Here is an 18,733-nt window from a genome sequence, read left to right as displayed (position 1 = left end):
AAAGATGAAGAGGAAGAGATGGAGGTTCCAAGCCCAGGGGAAAGCGTAAGCAAAGGCCCTGTGGTAGGTGAGTGCTCAGAACTACATGCAGGAGTCTGGGGAGCAGTGTGAAGACAAGTGAAGCTGGAGAAGACAGAGACAAGACCCACAGCCTTTTCCTGGCCAGCTCTGGGCTTTAGTCTTTTCATGACAGAAACAGATAGGCCAGGTATCTGGCAAGTTGTGAAGTGAAACTTCCAGAAGGCAACTTGGAGGAAAACCATTCAAGGTGACAGCGTAGGGCCTCCAGGGGGTGTTCCAAGGGAAGAGCCACAGCCCCTCCCTGTCCCCACCCCTTGCTCTCCGGCAGTTTCTTTTACTCCTTGGAGGGAATCTTCGCCTTCCTCCCAGCCCTGGGCCGTCCTTCCTTGCCGTCTGCTCCAGCAAACACTAAAGGTGGGCCGTCTGTCCGTTTGGCACTGACTTTGATGGTCTGGGGCGGGGAGGGGATATGTTCTAGAATCACAGACTGCCACACCCCACAGTTTGGAACCCGTCTGTCTGAGCATTGGGTGGCCTCGACACACCAGGGCTGGGTTACCTTGCTGCATATCTGCGCCAAGTCCAGGCTGCAGCCCTGGTGTGTCGAGGGGGCCAGCTGTTGGTGGCTCTTCTCCTGCTCAAGCTGTGGACTTTCCTCTGTGGCAGCGAGTAGCGGGTCTTATCACACGCTTGCAAGCCTCGCCCTTATATGAAATGCTTGGGAGGAAGTGTTTTGGATTTCAGATTTTTCAGTATTTGCATAAACATAATGAGAAATCTTGGGTCTGGGACCCAAATCTATATGCAAAATTCACCTGCTTTATAAACACCTCATACACACAGGCTGGAGGAATTCTTGAACAATATGTTTGGAGCACCTGGGTTGTGACAGTGACCGTATTAAGAGGGGACTTGTCTTGTGGTATCATGTCAGGGCTCAGAAAGTTTCATATTTTGGAACAGTTTGACTTTTGGGCTGTTGAATCATGGGTGCTCAACCTGTGTTCATGTCTCCATGACTGTAACCCCCTCTCAGGAGTGTGTCTCAGTCATTTTTTAAGCCAGAGGTGGTAATGTCCTTGTGACTGGATAGTGGAACGGATCTCACAGGTGGGTCCAAGAAACTCACAGGGCTTCAGATGAACATCCTTCTTCCGTATGTGGGACACAGACTTATTTAATTCCTGCTGAATATGTGGAGTTCTGTTGTATTTAATCATCCCCCATAGATGATATCTAGCATAGATTCATTTACTAGAAATTTTATTTATAATGGTATCGACATCCTTATTCATCTGTTTTTCCATAGGTATTCAGGTTTGTCTGGATAAATAGCATGGAGATCTGGGGTCATGAGTATGAATAATACAAAAGTCAATGGATATTGACAACTTGCTCTCTGAGAAAGCTATAAAGAATTTACACTTACTGTAGGAAAGGCTGTGCTTTCTCACACTTTCCACAACTTGAGTCTTTAATCATATATACATGATTACATGTGTGTGTGTGTGTTATGGAATTTGAACCCAGAGCCTTGTGCAGGCTAGGCGAGTGTTCTACCCCTGAACTGCACACCCAGCCCTTGGTTTGTTTTGCAGTGTGAGGACCGACCCAGGACCCTGCGCATGCTAGGCAAGCACTACCAAGGAGCTGTATCTCCAGCCCCACCCTACCCCCTCATCGTATTTTAAATCAGTGGCTAATTTGATAGAGGGTGAAAAGTTCTATCTTGTTTTTGTTTACCATCTTTAAATCAGGAGTGATTCTAGTTGGGTTCTAATTTTTAACTTTAAAAAATCATCCTAAGACTGTCACATGTTCATTTCCTTAGATCTTTCTCTTTTTCTCCTGCAGACAGAAGCCAGGCCAAGATGGCGTCTGTGTTTCGAAGTGAGGAAATGTGTTTGTCACAGGTGTTTCTGCAGGTGGAGGCTGCCTACTGCTGTGTAGCTGAGCTCGGGGAGCTTGGATTGGTTCAGTTCAAAGATGTAGGTATTACATTCTTTGGAGATAAGAGGAAGGTGGGAGGGAAGTAGATAAATCTTTCACCTCCCTAGTGAACAAAATGGGTTCTGCAGGAAGAGGAGCCTGGAGCTGGAATAGGTGGAATTCCACAGTCCTAGTTGTCCTGGTGGGGGTTTGTGACCACAGGGCAAGTCATTCATGACCCTGTTTTCTTCCTCCATGCCTGTCTTCTCTGGAGGAAGATTCTGAAGCTCTAATGCAAACCCGGATCACTGATGTGGGATGCCTTTGTATTTGATTTCCTGTGCAGCATCGTCAAACATGCCCATGCAATCTAGGGACAAAATATTCTGGAGTGCACAGCGTTGTTTGTCATACCCAGGACTGAGTTCCAGAGTGATACTCCAGGGATAGAATGGCTTGAGTGACATTGGGTGTCACTTCCCAGGGGCACTTTATGTCCAAAGCTCTTTTTTTGAATTGCATTTTGAAAATCAGTCTTTCTGATTTCCTCACCAAGATCAATGTCAAAGCTTAGCTTCTGCAGGGAAGGATCATGACCTTGTTTTTTGCTTTCCTACTTGCTAGCACAGGACCTGACTGGAGGCAGGTCTTCAGAAACACTTATTGGGGTGAGCCAAGGGTCACCACACAGGGGTTGGATTTTTATTGATGATTGTGAAACTTACATTGACTTGTGCAGTTTTCAAGGTCCATTCATATTTATGGCTTTATTGAAGATTCCCAGGCTTTTTTGGAGAGCAAATGCAGCTAAAAACAAGGAAACCTTGGGTGTGGGAGGACTTTGTTTCTCTTAGAAATGGCGAGGTCAGAATGAGTGCCAATGATTGTGGGTGAAAATACCAAGGGTTGGTTTTCCTGTAACTCACCTGTCTTGTACATGAAGACACCTGTTCCCAAGATAACTCCAGCAACATTCTCCAACATGAAGAAGATAATGCAGGGCTGGGGCTGTAGCTCAGTGGCAGAGCACTTGCCTAGCATGTGCAAGACACTGCGTTTGACCCTTAGCACCGCATAAAAATGAAACAAAATAAAGGCATGCTGTTCATCTACGACTACAATTTTTTTTAAAAAGATAATGCAATAACAGAGGAATATGTTGGCAACCATGTGGCCTAATGTGTGCCTGCTGTCCCCTTCCCCCTGTCCCTAGTTAAACGTGAACGTGAACAGCTTCCAAAGGAAATTTGTGAATGAAGTTCGAAGGTGTGAGTCATTGGAAAGAATCCTCCGTAAGCTGCTTTCCTTACTGTCTAAATGGGGACTGGTAAGGAGGGAAATAGTTTGCACGACTAGTTAACAAATGTGTCCCTGTTTGTAATACTCTTTGGGGTGACTGTGGAGGCAGGAGGTTGGGGGAGGGCCCCTGGTGCTGGGGCAGGCCTTAGGGCAGCTGGCTGGAAGACACCTGTCCTGCTGGACCCTGTTGCTTAATTATGGGGACCCACTGTCACCTTGTATTCTCTTCTGGGGTGTCATCCCTCAGGTTTTCTGGAAGATGAGATGCAAAATGAGATTACAGTCCAATTGCCGGAGAAGTACCCGGAGACTCCTCTCCCTCGGGAAATGATTACACTGGAGGTAGGTTCTGCACTCTGCAGCTGCCCCCAGGGAAGGACAATCACAAAGCCTGTCATTCTGGGAACTCTGAATGCCACTCATGGGTCCTTCACCTGGTTAGAGAAGGTGAGAAAGCAGATTTACGTGGTTGTCACTTTTCAGGGTGACTTCCCCAGGAAAATTGCAAATTTTGGGGCCACTCCTGCTGATGCAGGGGAGAGCTGTTTTCCTTTCTCAACACAACCCCAGAGAAGCTCACCTCGCAAGGAGGAGTGATCTGCTTTGTGGACATAGATTTTTCAAAGGCAGCAGAGTCTTGTCTAGATGGTGCGTCTGAGCAGGCTGAATGTGGGCGAGGTGGCATGTCTGCTAGTCACCCGCCTGTTCAAAGCAGTTGGTGGACTAGGAACTTCTTCCTTCTCCTCCTCCTCCTCTTTTTTTGTCGGTGCTGGTTCTTGAACCCAGGGCCTCACACATGCTGGACAAGTGCTCTACCACTGAGTTGCACTCCAGCCCTGGAGAAAGGTTTTAACCAATCTGAATAGGACTTTCCCAGATCACCTCCAATTTCAACCTAACCCCCCATCTTGGAATACCAGTCCCCTTCATTCAGCAGCCCTGTCTAGCTCTCACCCCAGCCCTTACCTCAGCCCCAGGCCTATTCTTGTGATCTGGGAGACATCCTTCTGGTTTATGCATTGACATTGATTTCTGAGCCATCCCAGAGGCCTCTAGTCTGACTGGTTTTCTTTTTTCCTTTTTTGGTACGGGAATTGAACCCAGGGGTGCTTAATCACTGAGCCACATCCCCAGCCCTTTCTTATATTTTCTTTAGAGACAGGGTCTCACTGAGTTGCTTAAGGCCTCTCTAAGTTGCTGAGGCTGGCTTTGAACTCGTGATCCTCCTGCTTCAGCCTCTTGAGCTGCTGGGATTGTAGGCATGCTTCACCGTACCTGGCTATTTATTTTTTTAGTGAAATCAATAACTTCATTTATCTCTGAATATTCAAAAGAGAAAACACATACACACACACACACACACACACGGATGTAGCTCAGTGACAGAACACTTTCCTACCATGCATAAGGCCCTGGGTTTAATTCCTAGCACCACCAGAAAAACAAAACAAAGTTTAAAATCTTTTTTCATACTGCTCTATAAAAATGATTTCATGACATAGGGTTTTGTGTTCTGATTTTGTTGGTGATTTATCTTAATATTAGATTTTATCACAAGCCTCATCTTTTTGTGTCCCCTTTTTCTAAAGGTTTTTTTTTTTTTGCTTGTTACTGTCTCGTCGTCTGTGCCCACCTTTCTCTGTTTCCTTTTCCCACTTGCTTGTACCTGGCTCTCCAGATTCTCACTTGGAACAGGAGGTGACTCGGAGGTGATACAAATTTTTCTTCCTATATTTAATCCATCATTACAGTTAATTTGGGGCAGAGGGAATTCTCAACATGTAAATCCCCTCTGTCTTCCCTGTCTAGTGTTATAGAGGAGGGAAGGATGCCTGGGCTTCCCCATGAAGGTGCCTCCCTCCCTGAGGAGTGTCCTCCTTTCCTTCCCATTGATAAGGGAACCCTGGAGAGTGAGTGGACGGTTCCAGCTCAGGTTCTGCAAGAACAGAGAGTTTGTGGCTGGAAAGGTCACCCAACTTCCAGCTGTGTTAGGGTGCACTGAACCCCTCTTTGGTTTCAGTTATCGGTGTGGGTAGAGTAGGAGTATCATAGTGCTTTCTGTCTGGCTTACCTTCTGTTTCCCTCCTGCATAGACTATTCTAGAAAAATTGGAAGGAGAATTGCAAGAAGCCAACCAGAACCAGCAGGCTTTGAAGAAAAGCTTCCTAGAACTGACAGAACTCAAATACCTCCTGAAGAAAACCCAGGACTTCTTTGAGGTCTTTTTTTTTTTTTTTTTTTTTTTGGTGGGGGTGGCGGTGTGTTCATTAAAGGGCCCATTTAATCAAAACCTCGAATTTTCTCAAAATTTGAAAGCTGGCTGATTTGGAACATGAATAAAACCCCTTGTTTCTGTCCTATGGCCAGATCATCAGTGAAGGGGAAGAGAATGTACCCCAAATGGCTCTGACAGAAGGGAAAGTCGAGCAGAAGGACAGTTAGTTTGGGCAGATTTGGGATTTTCGCAGAGAGAGACTGGGGACGATTTTTGGTCTGACAAGGAGCACTCTGCTGTTTAATTCTGTTAATCATCTTGTGGAAAATTAAAACTCCTTTAAAAACAGACAAAACCTTAAAATGTGGGTGCCTCTAAGATACCAGTGCATTTCAATGACAGTGGTGCTTTGGATTTCAGACAGAAACCAATTTAGCCGAAGATTTCTTTATTGAAGACACTTCCGGTCTCCTGGAGTTGAGAACTGTACCTGCATTCGTGGCTGGAAAGTTGGGGTCAGTGTAACTCTAGGTCCTGAGTCATGGGTTTCCTTCAGTGTTTGAGGGAATAAATGAAGGAACAAAGAGCCACTGGAGTGGTCACTTCTGCCTGTGGATGCAAGGCCTCCACAAGCAGCAGACCCCAGGGCCATGGTGCCAGCGGCTGGGGTGGAGGTAGTGAGGGCTCCCTCTGTGTCATGGCCGTGCTCTTGTCCTTCAGCGCAGGGAGTGCCACGCATGGATAGCTCTTGTGGGGAAAGCCTGGGGATCAAGCCCAGAAAGATCTCCTCAACTCTTCGTTGGATTTGGCCCTGGGCTAGGGGGTATACGTTTTTTCTTTATCTTTAAATGACACTTGGGTAACATGCATTTGGAGTTTGAGTTTTTAAATGTAATTTTAGAAATGATAGAGTTATCCAGTCAAGTCATTTCCAATTAGTAGCCATATTATGTATGACACTGACAAAAATACATGGAGATTCAACATGGGGGGATTTCAGGCTGGGGTTGTGGCTCAGTGGTAGAGAACTTGCCTAGCATGTGTGAGGCACTGGGTTTGATTCTTAGCACTGCATATAAATAAATGAATAAAGTAAAGGTCCATCAACATCTAGAAGAATATTAAAAAAAAAACAATAAAAAGCAAAATGGGGGGATTTCATTCAGTGTCTAAGTGAAATTGATGAATTTTAAGATATTCCTGAACATTGTGGGTTTGGGATTTCTAATATTTTATTCAACTAGTTATTGAGGGCCTGCTTTTTGAGGCACTAGGAATTGAATTTGAAGTGAAAGGAATAAATAATTACTGAAAACATTTGGAGCTGGGGGTGTAGCTTGGTGTACTTGTCTTAACTTGCACAAGGCCTTGAGTTCCATCCTCAGCACTGTAAAAAATGATTTTTTTTGATCCAATGGTAATTCGGGATCAATATATGTTTAAACTGATAAACCAGTGAAAGTCACCACTTTGAATATCGTATTAGAAGTTTGTGTCAGCAATTGTTAAATATCTGAATGATGAGAAAAAACAGAGATATATAAAAATCAATGTGTATTTCCTTCTTTAATTTTTTTTATAATTGATGCATTATAATTATACATAATAGTAGAATTCATTTGGACATGCACATAACATCATTAGATCAATCTCATTCTCAGTACCTTATCTTTTGTTTCCATCTTAACACATTAAAAGTTTTTGGTAAAAATGCACAGAGACCATTATTGAACACTTATTTCCAGGAGCTGCAATGCTATATTGAATATTCTATCACATTTTTAATTGGAATAAGTAAATATGGAGTATTGGGATAATTTTTTTTTTTTTTTTTTAAAAAAAGCACCTCAAAATATCAAAGAGAACAGAAGGTCCAAAGGGACTTGGGTAGTTGGGGCTGGGATGTGGGCTGGCCTTGTGATCCCTGACCCCAGCTGTGTGAAGACACCTCCAGCCTACAGAGCCAGGTGGGCCATCCTTCTGCAGTTGTGCCATAGAGCCTGCTCTCTGGGCTCCAGTAATGTCTCCTCTTCTGCTGCCCAGGTTCACGGCTGGAGTGATTAACAGGGAGAGGATGGCTTCCTTCGAGAGGCTGCTGTGGCGCATCTGCCGGGGCAACATCTACTTGAAGTTCAGTGAGATGGACACGCCTCTGGAGGATCCCGTCACGGTGGGAGGCCCGGGCTTCAGGAAGCCTCCGCTGAGATTCCTGGAACTGTGTCATGAGAGTCTGGCTCTCAAAACATTGAGTCTTTAGTTCTGTGAGACTAGCACCTCACAGAACTTTCTTTCTCCTATCTCCTCTTTTTGCCCTTTTTCTATATGTTTGAGGGGTCACTCTAGGACTGAGTCTTGTTAACACCTTCTTGTTAAAAGAAAGTTGATTCCTTTCTCCAAGTCGTGTACCTATCTTGTCTCCAGAAACTTAGCTGTACCAGCATTACGTGAGTGGCAGCTGTATCTTAATCACAAAGCACCAAGAAGCTATTTAGGTCAGTTTCTCAAACTTCAGTGTGCCCATGAACATAGATCCAGGTCACATAGAAGTGACCTGGGATCTTGTTAAAATGCAGACGCTGACTCAGTGGGGCTGGGGCAGAGCCTTGGTGCCTGCAGCTCTTACAGCCTTCCAGAAGATGCTCACGGGGTACTGGTCCACCGCCACAGGCTTCAGCAAGACCGGCTTCTAGGGGCTTCTTCCCTGAGAGCGTCACAGGGTTAATTCCCATGGGGTATTGATTCCTCCACCCTTCCACTGAGTGTTGAAATCCACTTACTCTTTAGTTCAAGAAACTGAGCTTGTCTCTAAAAGAGTGTAATCGTTTCCAGATTAGAGGCTAAAAGAATTAATTTAAAGTTTTATTTGATAAAGAACAACTCAAGAGGCTGAGGCAGGAGGACAATAAGTCCCAGGCCAGTCTCAGCAACTTAGCCAGACCCTATCTCAAAATAAAAAATAGAAAGGGCTGGGAATGTAGGGATGTGGCTCCCCTGGAGCACCCCTGGGTTCAACCCCCAGTGCCACAAAGGAAGAAAAAAAAAGAATAACAACAACAAAACTCTCATGATTAAGATAAATGAAATTTAAAATAAGAAGGAAACACAAACACAAAGCATTTAAAAAGCACTATAATGTCTTTATTCTTAGTCTCTTCTTGTACTATTTTTCTCTAGACTGTAGCCATAAGCAGGTATGATTTTATATGGTTGTTATGCATGGAAATGATTCCTCTTTCCCTCTTCAGTTTAGGTAATATGAGAAAAATTCTTGATATCATTACCCGTAATGTCTATAGATTATTTTCAAATTTGACGTTGAATCATCGTTTTTCATAATGATGTTTTTTTTTAATTTTATTTTTGTTTGTGGTACTAGGGATGGAACCCAGGGACTCTTTACCACCAAGATTCATCCTCAGACCCTTGTATTTTTTGAGACAGAGACTTGCTAAGTTGCTTAGGGCCTCACTAAACTGCCCAGGCTAACCTTGAACTTATGATCCTCTTACCCCAACCTCCTGAGTAGCTGGGATTATGCACTACCATGCTTGGCCATAATGTAATGTCATGGTAGTACAGACAGTACTTAAAAACATCTGGAATCTGGAAAAAGATGACCACATTGAAGGCCACCCAATGGATTTCTTTCTTTTTTTTTTAGAGAGAGAGAGAGAGAGAGAGAGAGAGTTTCAATATTTATTTCTCAGTTTTTGGCGGACACAACATCTTTGTTTGTATGTGGTGCTGAGGATCGAACCCGGGCCACACACATGCCAGGCGAGCGCACTACCGCTTGAGCCACATCCCCAGCCCCCCCCCTTTTTTTAAATTTGTTTTTTAGGTGTAGTTGGACACATGCCTTTATTTTATTTACTTATTTTTATGTGGTGCTGAGGACCTCGCACATGCTAGGTGAGTGCTCTACCACTGAGCTCCCCAATGGATTTCATGACGTGAAATCCCTGGTTCTGGTGGGTCAGGAAATGAGACATTCAGAAAAAGACTAAGGTAGCATCCATGGGTGAAGGCATCTTTGGACCTAATGTAAAGCAGGCAGCTCAGAAACCCCACACCACTCCTCCCCTGCTCCCATAAACAATGCCCAAGAGAGGACTTATTTTGAGGCTATTTTAATAGATGCCTAACATTTCCATTGAGTTGATGTGATATTAACTTTCTAATTTTGAACACTTCATTTTCAAATTTTCTCCAGAATATAGATACTATGATGAGCAACTTTATGCATGTGGGTTTTTATTTTCTTTTGAATTTATTCTGTAATATGAATTTAAGGAAGATAGGATACTGGCTTAAAGGGCATGGCCATTCTTTTTTTAAATTTTATTTATTTATTTTTATGTGGTGCTGAGGATCGAGCCCAGTGCCTCACATGTGCTAGGCAAGCACTCTACCATTGAGCCACAACCCCAGCCCCAAGGGCATGGCCATTCTTGTCACACTTGAAGGGTCCTGACAAGTACCTCTCCCCGGGGCACTACCTGACTCAGTGCCCTGAGTGGTATGTGGTGAGTTCCTTGGGTTTGCCGTCACTTTTTCCACAGTGGGTTTTGTAACTTTTCCTTTGTTCCCTTAAGTTAATTAAGAGTGAGAGAGCACACTTATTCAGTTCATATTTCTTTGCTGTAAGAGTTGAATGATTTCATAAATGCTGTGGAATGCATATTCTTCTTTTCTGTGAATTGTCCAACTTGGACTTGATGAAGCAATTTAAACAATATTCCCAAGCGTGCACAGCAAGCAAATGTGTGAGTTGAAAACTAAACACAGCTTTCCTTTTGTTAAATATCAAACACACTCATCCCTGAAGTGCAGGTGTACGTGGGTTGATGCTGGATGTTTTCCTCGTATGCCTCGCAGTATCCTCATCATGCCCTTTCTGGATGTTTTCTTTTTTGTGATCCCATCTCTTAGGTAGAGGGCTTAGAGCAGAATTCAAAGCCCAAGTGTGGTCCCGTTGGTGTAGCAAATAGTGAGGTTATTACTTTAAGGTCTTTAAGAAAATTTGTTCTGATTTTCCAGAAAGAAGAAATTAAGAAGAATATATTCATCATATTTTACCAAGGAGAGCAGCTCAGACAGAAAGTCAAGAAGATCTGTGATGGGTAAGAGAAATTGCTAATGATTCTTTCATCGGTGACTGGGGTCAGGATCAGGTGGACATATGTCATGCAGAACGTACATGGTTGGGGCTCCTTTGAGGTCAGTAGGGTTTAGAATGACATTTAACATGGTGGTGTTAAAAATGCAGCTGACTTTTATAGTTGTGGGAATATGAACAGAGAGAACTTGAATAACATTTAAAGGTAACTAAGAATAGACATGTTAACCATTCCACTTTATTCCTTGGTATGTGGTATATCTCATTTCTGCTGCTAAGTAATAAGACAAGCCAGGTAGTGTACACCTGTAATCCCAGCCACTCATGAGGCTGAGGCAGGAGGATTGCAAGATTGAGGTTAGCCTGGGAAACTTAGAGAGACCCTGTCTCAAAATGAAAATTAATAAGGTTGGGGATGTAGCTGAGTGGTAGAGCATCCCTAAGTTAATCTCTAGTACCAAAAAAAAAAAGAAAGAGAAAGATAGCAAACTACATGGCTAAGTTGTTGCTGATTTTGCAGACTTGTCCTGTATGCAGCCCCTTAGAGTCAGAAACTACCCAGACAATAATACACGAGATCCTGAAGGGAGAAGTGTTACCATTGAGATGTCCCATCAAAGTCCAGGTCCTTGGTGTCCTGAACAAAGACTTGAGCAAGACACACAGACGTAACAGAGTACAGTTTTACTGAAAGGTGTAGATAGCCCTCTGTTGGGCAGAACGAGTGGCTGGCTGAGAGAGACAGGCTCAAGGCTCCAGTGTTGGAAATTGAGATCTTGTAGCCTGGACTGTGGAGCTTCTGTTCCCTATGGGACCTGATTGAAGACCTTACCCCATTTTTCCCATCAGTTACCTTATAATAGTGATTAGAATATTGCCCACTTTACCTTCATTGATTATTTTAAAATTTGAACCTGTGGTGGGAATTGTCACGGTGATGTCCTCAGTGTCATGGTAATGGGATTTATTGTAAATAGGGATGGGACTCTTTTCCTGTCCTGTCCTCCAGTGGCTTCTTTCTAATGTTCTGTCTCTGCCATCTTGGTGTCCCTGAACTCCTACCTAACAGAGGGGGCTCAAGCCCACAATGTGATTTCCATAATAGCTCACAGGTTTTGTGGTTTGAATGAAGTTCATTCATGTAACAGAACCACAGTTCAATTTCTGGGACTGCCAAAGAGGAAGCTGTTGTCGTAGGAGAGGGTGGCCATCTGACTCGTGTGGGCCAACAATGGCCTTGCAGAAAAGGGATTGCAGAGTGCTCTGCAGCACTAACCCACCTCCACACATCCATGGAATGTATTGAACACAGGTTTCGAGCCACCATATACCCCTGCCCAGAACATGCTGCAGAGCGCAGAGAGATGTTGGATGGGATCAACGTGCGGCTGGAAGATCTCATCACAGTGAGTGAGGGGTTCCTGTGTGAGCTGGTTGGGGCTGCCTCTGTCTTTTCTCTCTGAGTCCTATGCCTAGGCCCTGCCTGGAAGGCTGGCTGGAATGTTTGCTGCACTCTTCTGCCTGTGGCTGGAGAAAATTGCACAATTAGAAAACTGTTCAATAAGCCGGGGTGATGATACTGCCTGTCAGCAATGCTTCGCCCAGCTCCCAGCCACAGCCCTAGCCAGCCTTCAGGAGCCTATCTTAATCTGATCAAAGGAACCCTTTATTTCCTGCCTCAGCCTAGATGGAATCTAGGATCCAACTAACCAGCTTACTACGTTGAACAACCAGTTTGACCCGTACTGAATTAAGCCGACCAACTAAGTCTGTAAAAACAGTGCATCTGGTTTCGCCGTGGGAATACTTGTATGTCTCCAATTCATTTCTTTGAGAGTGTGTCATCATTCACGGTGACACTGAGGGCTTCTGTGATGGGAACACTCATCCGTCACAGTGGCTTTGAGTGTGCCCACTAAAGTCACCTGGAATATTCCATCTGATGGAATATTCTAGACCAGCACCGTCGAGTTGAACTCTGTGTAATGCAAATGTTCTGTAGCTGGCAATGTCCAGTGCTGTAGTCACTGGTCACATGTGGCTATTGAGCACCTGAAATGTGGCTAGTGCCAGGGAGGAACTGAATGGTTATTTTTTATTTAATTACATTTAAATTTTACTACCTGCCTGCGGTGACCATAGGCCAACACAATGTGAGATCCTCCATGGGTGGGTTTAGGAATTTGCGGTGTCTGCATTTGCAAACACTAGGGCCAGGAGGCTCCTTTACCCTCCCAGAAAATCCGTGTTGAATTTCTTTAATCCTCTATTCCTTCATCGTCACTGTCACAGATGTTTCCCTCAAGTAATCCCGCTTGAAGTCCTTTTCCCTGAATGCTCCCGGTAGAGCTCACGAAGGCTGTAACGGGGAGAAGGGGAAGGACACGATGCTTGCGACGCCCAGGTCAGCGTGGCTTGGGCAGCCTCTGTGTTCACGGATTTTGGTGGCCCGAGTTGGTCAGTTTCCCCAGCAGTGACTTCTGTCTTCTGTTTAATCAGGATGCGGAGTGAGTCTTAGCCACCCAGGCGGTTCACTCTGGGGGTGCTCTTACAAGAGGATCCCAACAGCAGGCGGGTAGCAGAGCCAGGAAGATGAGGGGGCCAGATGACCGGTGGAGCAGGGGGTTTTCTGCCTGGAGGCCGTTCTCAGAGTTTGGGGAGTCCTATCCCTGTCTTATACCAGTATTGAGTCCAGGCCTGTCACCAGGTGTTTCTTTCATAGAGGGAACATGAGCTGTTCTTGAAAGAGTGAGCTCCATTTTAAGGTTTAGGCAAGTTTTATCTGCTGGAGCGGCTTTGTCTCCTGGAAGTCCTGTGACCAGGGTGCTTCATTCTGCTGAGTGACCCTTCAAGACACCTCAGTGGGCCTGACGGCTATCATTAATCTTACATCCATGATGTACCTTTTACAGAATACTATAGTAGCCACCTGTAAAGGTTATTGAAAAGATCACCTATTCATTGAATTACAATTAATTTCATTAAATACATCTTGTGTGGGACAAATCATCCATTCAGTCCTTCATACATTAATAACTTGTCACTTCTTAGAGGGATTATGTATCACAGCGTGTCTTAATTTTTAGGGCTGCTACAACAACTTACTGTAAACTGGGTGGCTTAAAACAACAGAACCAGAAGTCCAAACTCAAGGTGTCTGCAGGGCTGTGTGCCCTCTGAAGTCACCAAGAGAGGGTCCTTCCTTGCCTCTTCTAGCTTCTGGTGGTTTCGGCAACCCTTGGAGTTCCTTGGCTCATGGATGCAGTGCTCATCTTAATCGAATATGACCTCATCTTATCGCCGTTATGTGTCCATAATCTTATTCCAAATAAGATTATACTTTAGGACTTAATCTTTTTTCTTCCTGGGGGAGGGACACAATTCAACCCACAACAACAGGACCATGGACTTTAGAAGAAATGGAAAATTTGGTCTTCGCCCCAGGGATGTAGCCTCTATAGGGGATAAATTCGTGGTGACAGGTAAAGTCCAGATGAGCTCCTTCCTCTGACATGGAAGGAGCCCAGGACATGGGAAGCCATGGTGGCTGATGGACCTCCCACCCGTGTCAAATGCCTCCACACATGTTCCTGTCTCTCTGCGTGTTGTCTTTTGCCTAGGTCATCACACAAACGGAATCTCACCGCCAGCGCCTGCTGCAGGAAGCAGCTGCCAACTGGCACTCCTGGGTCACCAAGGTACAGAAGATGAAGGCAGTTTACCACATCCTGAACATGTGCAACATCGATGTCACCCAGCAGTGCGTCATCGCCGAGATCTGGTTCCCAGTGGCAGATGCTGGACGCATCAAGAAGGCGTTGGAGCAAGGCATGGTGAGTGGCACGAGAGCTGGGAGGGGGCAGATGAGTCACATCGGTCTCATCAGTCCCTTCGTGGGGCTCTTGGAGGTTGTCAGCCCTCTGAGCTTTGCAGGTGACTTCGTGGTTGGTTGGTTTCCATCTTTGTATTTTCAGGTCTTAACCCAGTGTTAGGGCGCATGAGAGAAACTCCCCTCTCCTGCTCCAAGGGTTTGACAAGTATGCAACATTTCTTTGATCTTCAGCAAGTATATATTGAGCACGAATGTGCCTGTCACTCTGCGAGCTGTGACTGCAGATACCACAGTACAACTGCAGCTATCATCCGTTAGCTTGTGAGGTGACAGTGTAGCTGGAGAGACAAATAACCAAGCATCCTTTGACAAGAGCTGAAGGGAACAGATTGCCCGTGGTGTCCAGCAGCTGTGCTAAGCACCAAGCATTTTATTCTCATCGCTCTCGCATTCAAATCTTAGTCATGCACTGAGCATTGGGAACTGATCTAGGGCCACATGGGCAGACCATAGCTCTGCCCCTGGGGCATTCTAGAAAGGGAGATGGGCAGTGTCCATGCCCACAAGAATGTGATTTCAGGCAGTAGTGAGCGGTGAGCTGGAAATCAAGCAGGAGGGCAATAGAGACAGTCTGGGCTTATTGGGCTCCCCTATCCACCACATTGACGAAGGAGGTTCCCCTGCCCTAAATCCTACATGTTGGCCTGATACATGGCCCCCAACACTGGACAGATGAGACTGATGGTCACACATTCTCAGAGCCCAGGTGAGAAGGACAATACCTGCCACGCAGGCCCACCTGAAGGTTGCACTTGGATGTGCACTTGGGAGCAGAGGGAACCAGGGGGCCTGCAGAGGCAGGCTTGGTAGTGACCAGAGGGTGAGGTGACCTTTGGTTTTGCTGGAAGATGTGATTATTGCCTCACTTGAATAAGCTTATGTGGTAGTGAGGAGGTGAAGCCCATGGCGTTGGGGACTGGGTGGGGGCAGCTTGTGTGGCTGATAAGGGAACTAGTTGGGTGGGAGCCTCTCCTTCAAGGTAGGTGGCATATCTGGTGACAGCAGGCGGAGCTCATGGTGTCTGTTGCCAGAGAACCCTCTGAGCAGGTGGCATTGGAGCAGACTTCCCGAGATGCCACAGGGGCAGGTGGGAGGCAGAGCTTTCAGGCCAGACCTCTAAAGGTAAAGGATTTGTGGTGGGAATGGATGAGGAGGTAGGAGCTATGTTCTTCCCCTTTGCACAGATGAGGAAACAGAGGCACAGAGCCTAGTAGTAACTTGCTCACAGAGCCAGACCCGGAAGGCAGGATTTGGATGTGAGGAGTGTTTCTTTTAACCCCAAACCCAACTATGTCTCCACATCATAATCCCCAAACTGCTCAGGTAGAGTTTGAAAATGGCATTTCCCCACAGTGGGATGGACAGGGGCTGCTTCCTGGAGGAAGGGGTGCATGAGCTGGACCAAGGTGGAGAGGTCAGAGAGCAGGTCAGGGGGATGGGGAGCAGGGGAGGCCTCCTGGAGGCAGCTGCAGCAGGTTTAAAGAGGGGTCAGGGGGCTCAGGAGAGGCTCAGGGCAGATCCCAAGGACCTCACAGCCATTCGAGGGGCCTGGTTTTATTCTCCTGCTGTAGTGACATGATCCAGTTTGCCTTTTAGAAACACCTCACTGCAGTGCAAAGACAGTGGGGCCACCAGGGATGTGGTGTTCCAATGTTGGGGTCTGAATGGAACAAAGTCATTCTGATATGAAGGAGTTAACCTTCCTATAGGGCCTCTTAGGACTGGCTTTTTTTGGAGGTGGGGCAGGAATGGATGAGGTCTTGAGATGGGGTCTTGCCACATTGCCCCGTCTGGCAAACCCCTGGGCTCAAGTCATCCTTCGTAGCTTCCCAAGTACCTGGGACCCAGGCATGCACCACTGCACCCAGCTTAGGGCTGGGTCGCAGTTTCTTCAGTCCTCTGAGACAGGAGTGGAAGGCCTTAGGTGGGTAGAAGATCGGAAGGAAAAGTGTATAGGGAGAGCACATGGCGGTACCATCCTGTCATCAGTAAACATTTGTCACCTGCACCAGGCAGCAGGTCGGCTGCAGAGAGTATGTATAAGAAGAAAGACAAAAAACAGGAAAAGGAGGCTTCAGTTCTTGCCATCCAGGAGTTGATGGTATGCACTGTAATCAGATAATGTCACAATACAATAACCGCCCCCCCCACACACACACACGCACACTGGCTGTGAGAACTCCAACCACTCCAAGCCCCAAGGACACTTACCATGTGCCCACTTAGTGGGACTTAACACGTGAGTGCTCAGTTCTCAGCCTCAGTCCTCTAACAATGCTATAGGGTGGGCATTAGGACAAATGCCATTTAAAAGATGCAGACGCCAGAGAGCAGGGGTAGTGAAGGGGGGAATAGCAAGTTTTGATTAGTGGACTGGCCGATTGGATCAGAAGGGACGAGTCCCACGATTGCACAGTTTCAGGAATCTGGGAGACTGGAGGCTCTGAGGAAGGAGCAGAGGGGCAGGAGGACCTAGCCTGGGACAAGCGAAGGAGTTCAGTTTTATGCTCCTGTATTTGGTGAAGTTGGGGAGACATTGGAGTTAGCAAGCCTAAGCAGGCCATTAGAAGAGAATTGAGATTTTGGGGAGGGTTAGAGCCATTTGGAGGAGATGGGTTCATTCAGCAAAGTGGATGAGCTCTTGAGGGAGGAGGTGAAGGGAAGGGGAAGCATAGAGAGCTGGACCTGAGGCACGAGGTGGGCGTTGGTTGGCAGGAGGAGGGAATGGAGATCGTCAGAGATTCAGGTGGGACTTCGCTCTCCAGACAGCTCTGTGTAAAATGAATTAGGTAAGTATTGGGAAGATGAGGTCATGATTCTCAGAGAGGTCAAGAGGTGTCCCAGGGTCACACGGGGTCTGCTGGCCCTGGCCCCAGGCTCACTTCCTCACATGGGTCACATGTTCTTTTTGCAGGAACTAAGTGGCTCCTCCATGGTCCCCATCATGACCGAAGTGCAATCTAAAACAGCCCCTCCCACCTTTAACAGGACCAATAAATTCACAGCTGGCTTCCAGAACATTGTTGATGCATATGGTGTGGGCAGTTACCGGGAGATAAACCCAGGTAAAGACCAGATGTGCTGCATAGCAGGACAGCTTGAAAATTAAAATTGGTTAAGATGCTTTCTCAGGGGACCTAGGAGGAGAATCAGCTAAAACTGTGACATCCCTAAAATCTTATGTGGTGTCCTCATGCCCAGTCTTGTCTTCCCTCTCTAAGTGCCAATTGGCGATTTGTTGTCTGTCTGCACCTGTTCTCCTTGAAGTGCAGCCTCACTGGGCAACTGAATTCAGTTCCTGTTTCCTTCACCTGTTCAACCTGGGTCATCTCTAGTGATCATGTAGGAAAGAGAGAGTGCAAAGTAGATGAGGTTCTTATGCCCTATGCTGCGGAGTCTTTGCAGCCTGGTTGGTAGAATGGAGGGGTAGACCAGATGCCTTTAATGCAAACAGGGCATGGTGCTGCCTTTCTCCAGCCTCAGACCATAGCACAGGGCCTCATGGGTTGAGAGTCCCTGATGGAGGTGGAAAGAATACAGAAGACACTTCTGACAGTTCGGGCCTGTGGCCAGAACTCTTAGCAGATGGAAAACTGGTTTTAAATCCCCTCAAACTTTGCGATCCTGGGCAGGTCACCTAACCTCTCTAGGACAGTGCATCTGAAAATTGGGGAATAAGAATCCCTGATCATGGATGAGCTCATGCATTTGGGAACCAAGCAAGTGTTGTGGGTGGGGATGGGGAGGGAAGACCATCACAAAGACGTGGGGAAACCAGGATGTGGAGTGTGGAGAACTCTTTGCTTGGAGGGGCCCAAAGGACAATCAGAGGCCTCAGGCTCTTGTGGTCTTACCCCCACCCCCTGCAGCCCCCTACACCATTATCACATTCCCCTTCCTGTTCGCTGTGATGTTTGGAGACTGTGGGCATGGGATTGTGATGCTGCTGGCAGCCCTCTGGATGGTCCTCAACGAGCAGCGCTTGCTGTCCCAGAAGAGCAGCAACGAGGTGGGTGTCTGCCCAGCAGGTGTCTCACCTGTCTCCTCAAGGCAGTGTTAAAACGTGTTCCCATCTTAGGAATAACATGTGCTCATTAAAAATAAGGAAGAGAGGCAAAGAGAAAATAAGGAAAAATTCAACATAAAACTCCCTGCAAAGAACAATCCTTTGGATGATTTGGTGTAGCTCATTCAGTATTTTTTTTCCATAGTTTGACACTAGGAAAGCTTTTTATCACTGAGCTTTAGCCCCAGCCCC

The 18,733-nt window shown here is 46.3% G+C and overlaps 1 protein-coding gene across 7 annotated transcripts in view; it reads left to right on the top strand.

Moving 5' to 3' along the window:
* The window catches only part of Atp6v0a4 (ATPase H+ transporting V0 subunit a4), a 63,584-nt gene that overhangs the window by 21,925 nt on the left and 22,926 nt on the right, over positions 1 to 18,733 (top strand). For 6 of the 7 annotated variants that reach the window (XM_046434219.2, XM_046434220.2, XM_046434222.2 and 3 more), the window contains 11 exons: positions 1,876 to 2,009; positions 3,164 to 3,242; positions 3,497 to 3,591; positions 5,343 to 5,468; positions 5,885 to 5,979; positions 7,508 to 7,634; positions 10,505 to 10,587; positions 11,896 to 11,989; positions 14,204 to 14,416; positions 17,390 to 17,540; positions 18,345 to 18,484. In XM_046434219.2, the coding sequence (XP_046290175.1) occupies positions 1,893 to 2,009; positions 3,164 to 3,242; positions 3,497 to 3,591; positions 5,343 to 5,468; positions 5,885 to 5,979; positions 7,508 to 7,634; positions 10,505 to 10,587; positions 11,896 to 11,989; positions 14,204 to 14,416; positions 17,390 to 17,540; positions 18,345 to 18,484 (1,320 nt within the window). In that variant the 5' untranslated portion in view covers positions 1,876 to 1,892. Of the gene's footprint in view, positions 1 to 349; positions 436 to 1,875; positions 2,010 to 3,163; positions 3,243 to 3,496; positions 3,592 to 5,342; positions 5,469 to 5,884; positions 5,980 to 7,507; positions 7,635 to 10,504; positions 10,588 to 11,895; positions 11,990 to 14,203; positions 14,417 to 17,389; positions 17,541 to 18,344; positions 18,485 to 18,733 lie in introns of all 7 variants that reach the window. The other variant, XM_046434225.2, reaches the window with a different exon arrangement.

The sequence above is a fragment of the Marmota monax genome, unplaced genomic scaffold (assembly GCF_021218885.2).
Source record: "Marmota monax isolate L192 unplaced genomic scaffold, Marmota_monax_Labrador192_F-V1.1 WCK01_AAM20220418_F8-fsc00122, whole genome shotgun sequence".
NCBI lineage: Eukaryota > Metazoa > Chordata > Mammalia > Rodentia > Sciuridae > Marmota > Marmota monax.
The sequence above is the reverse complement of the archived record's forward strand: the minus strand, read 5'-3'. Positions and strand labels throughout refer to the sequence as shown.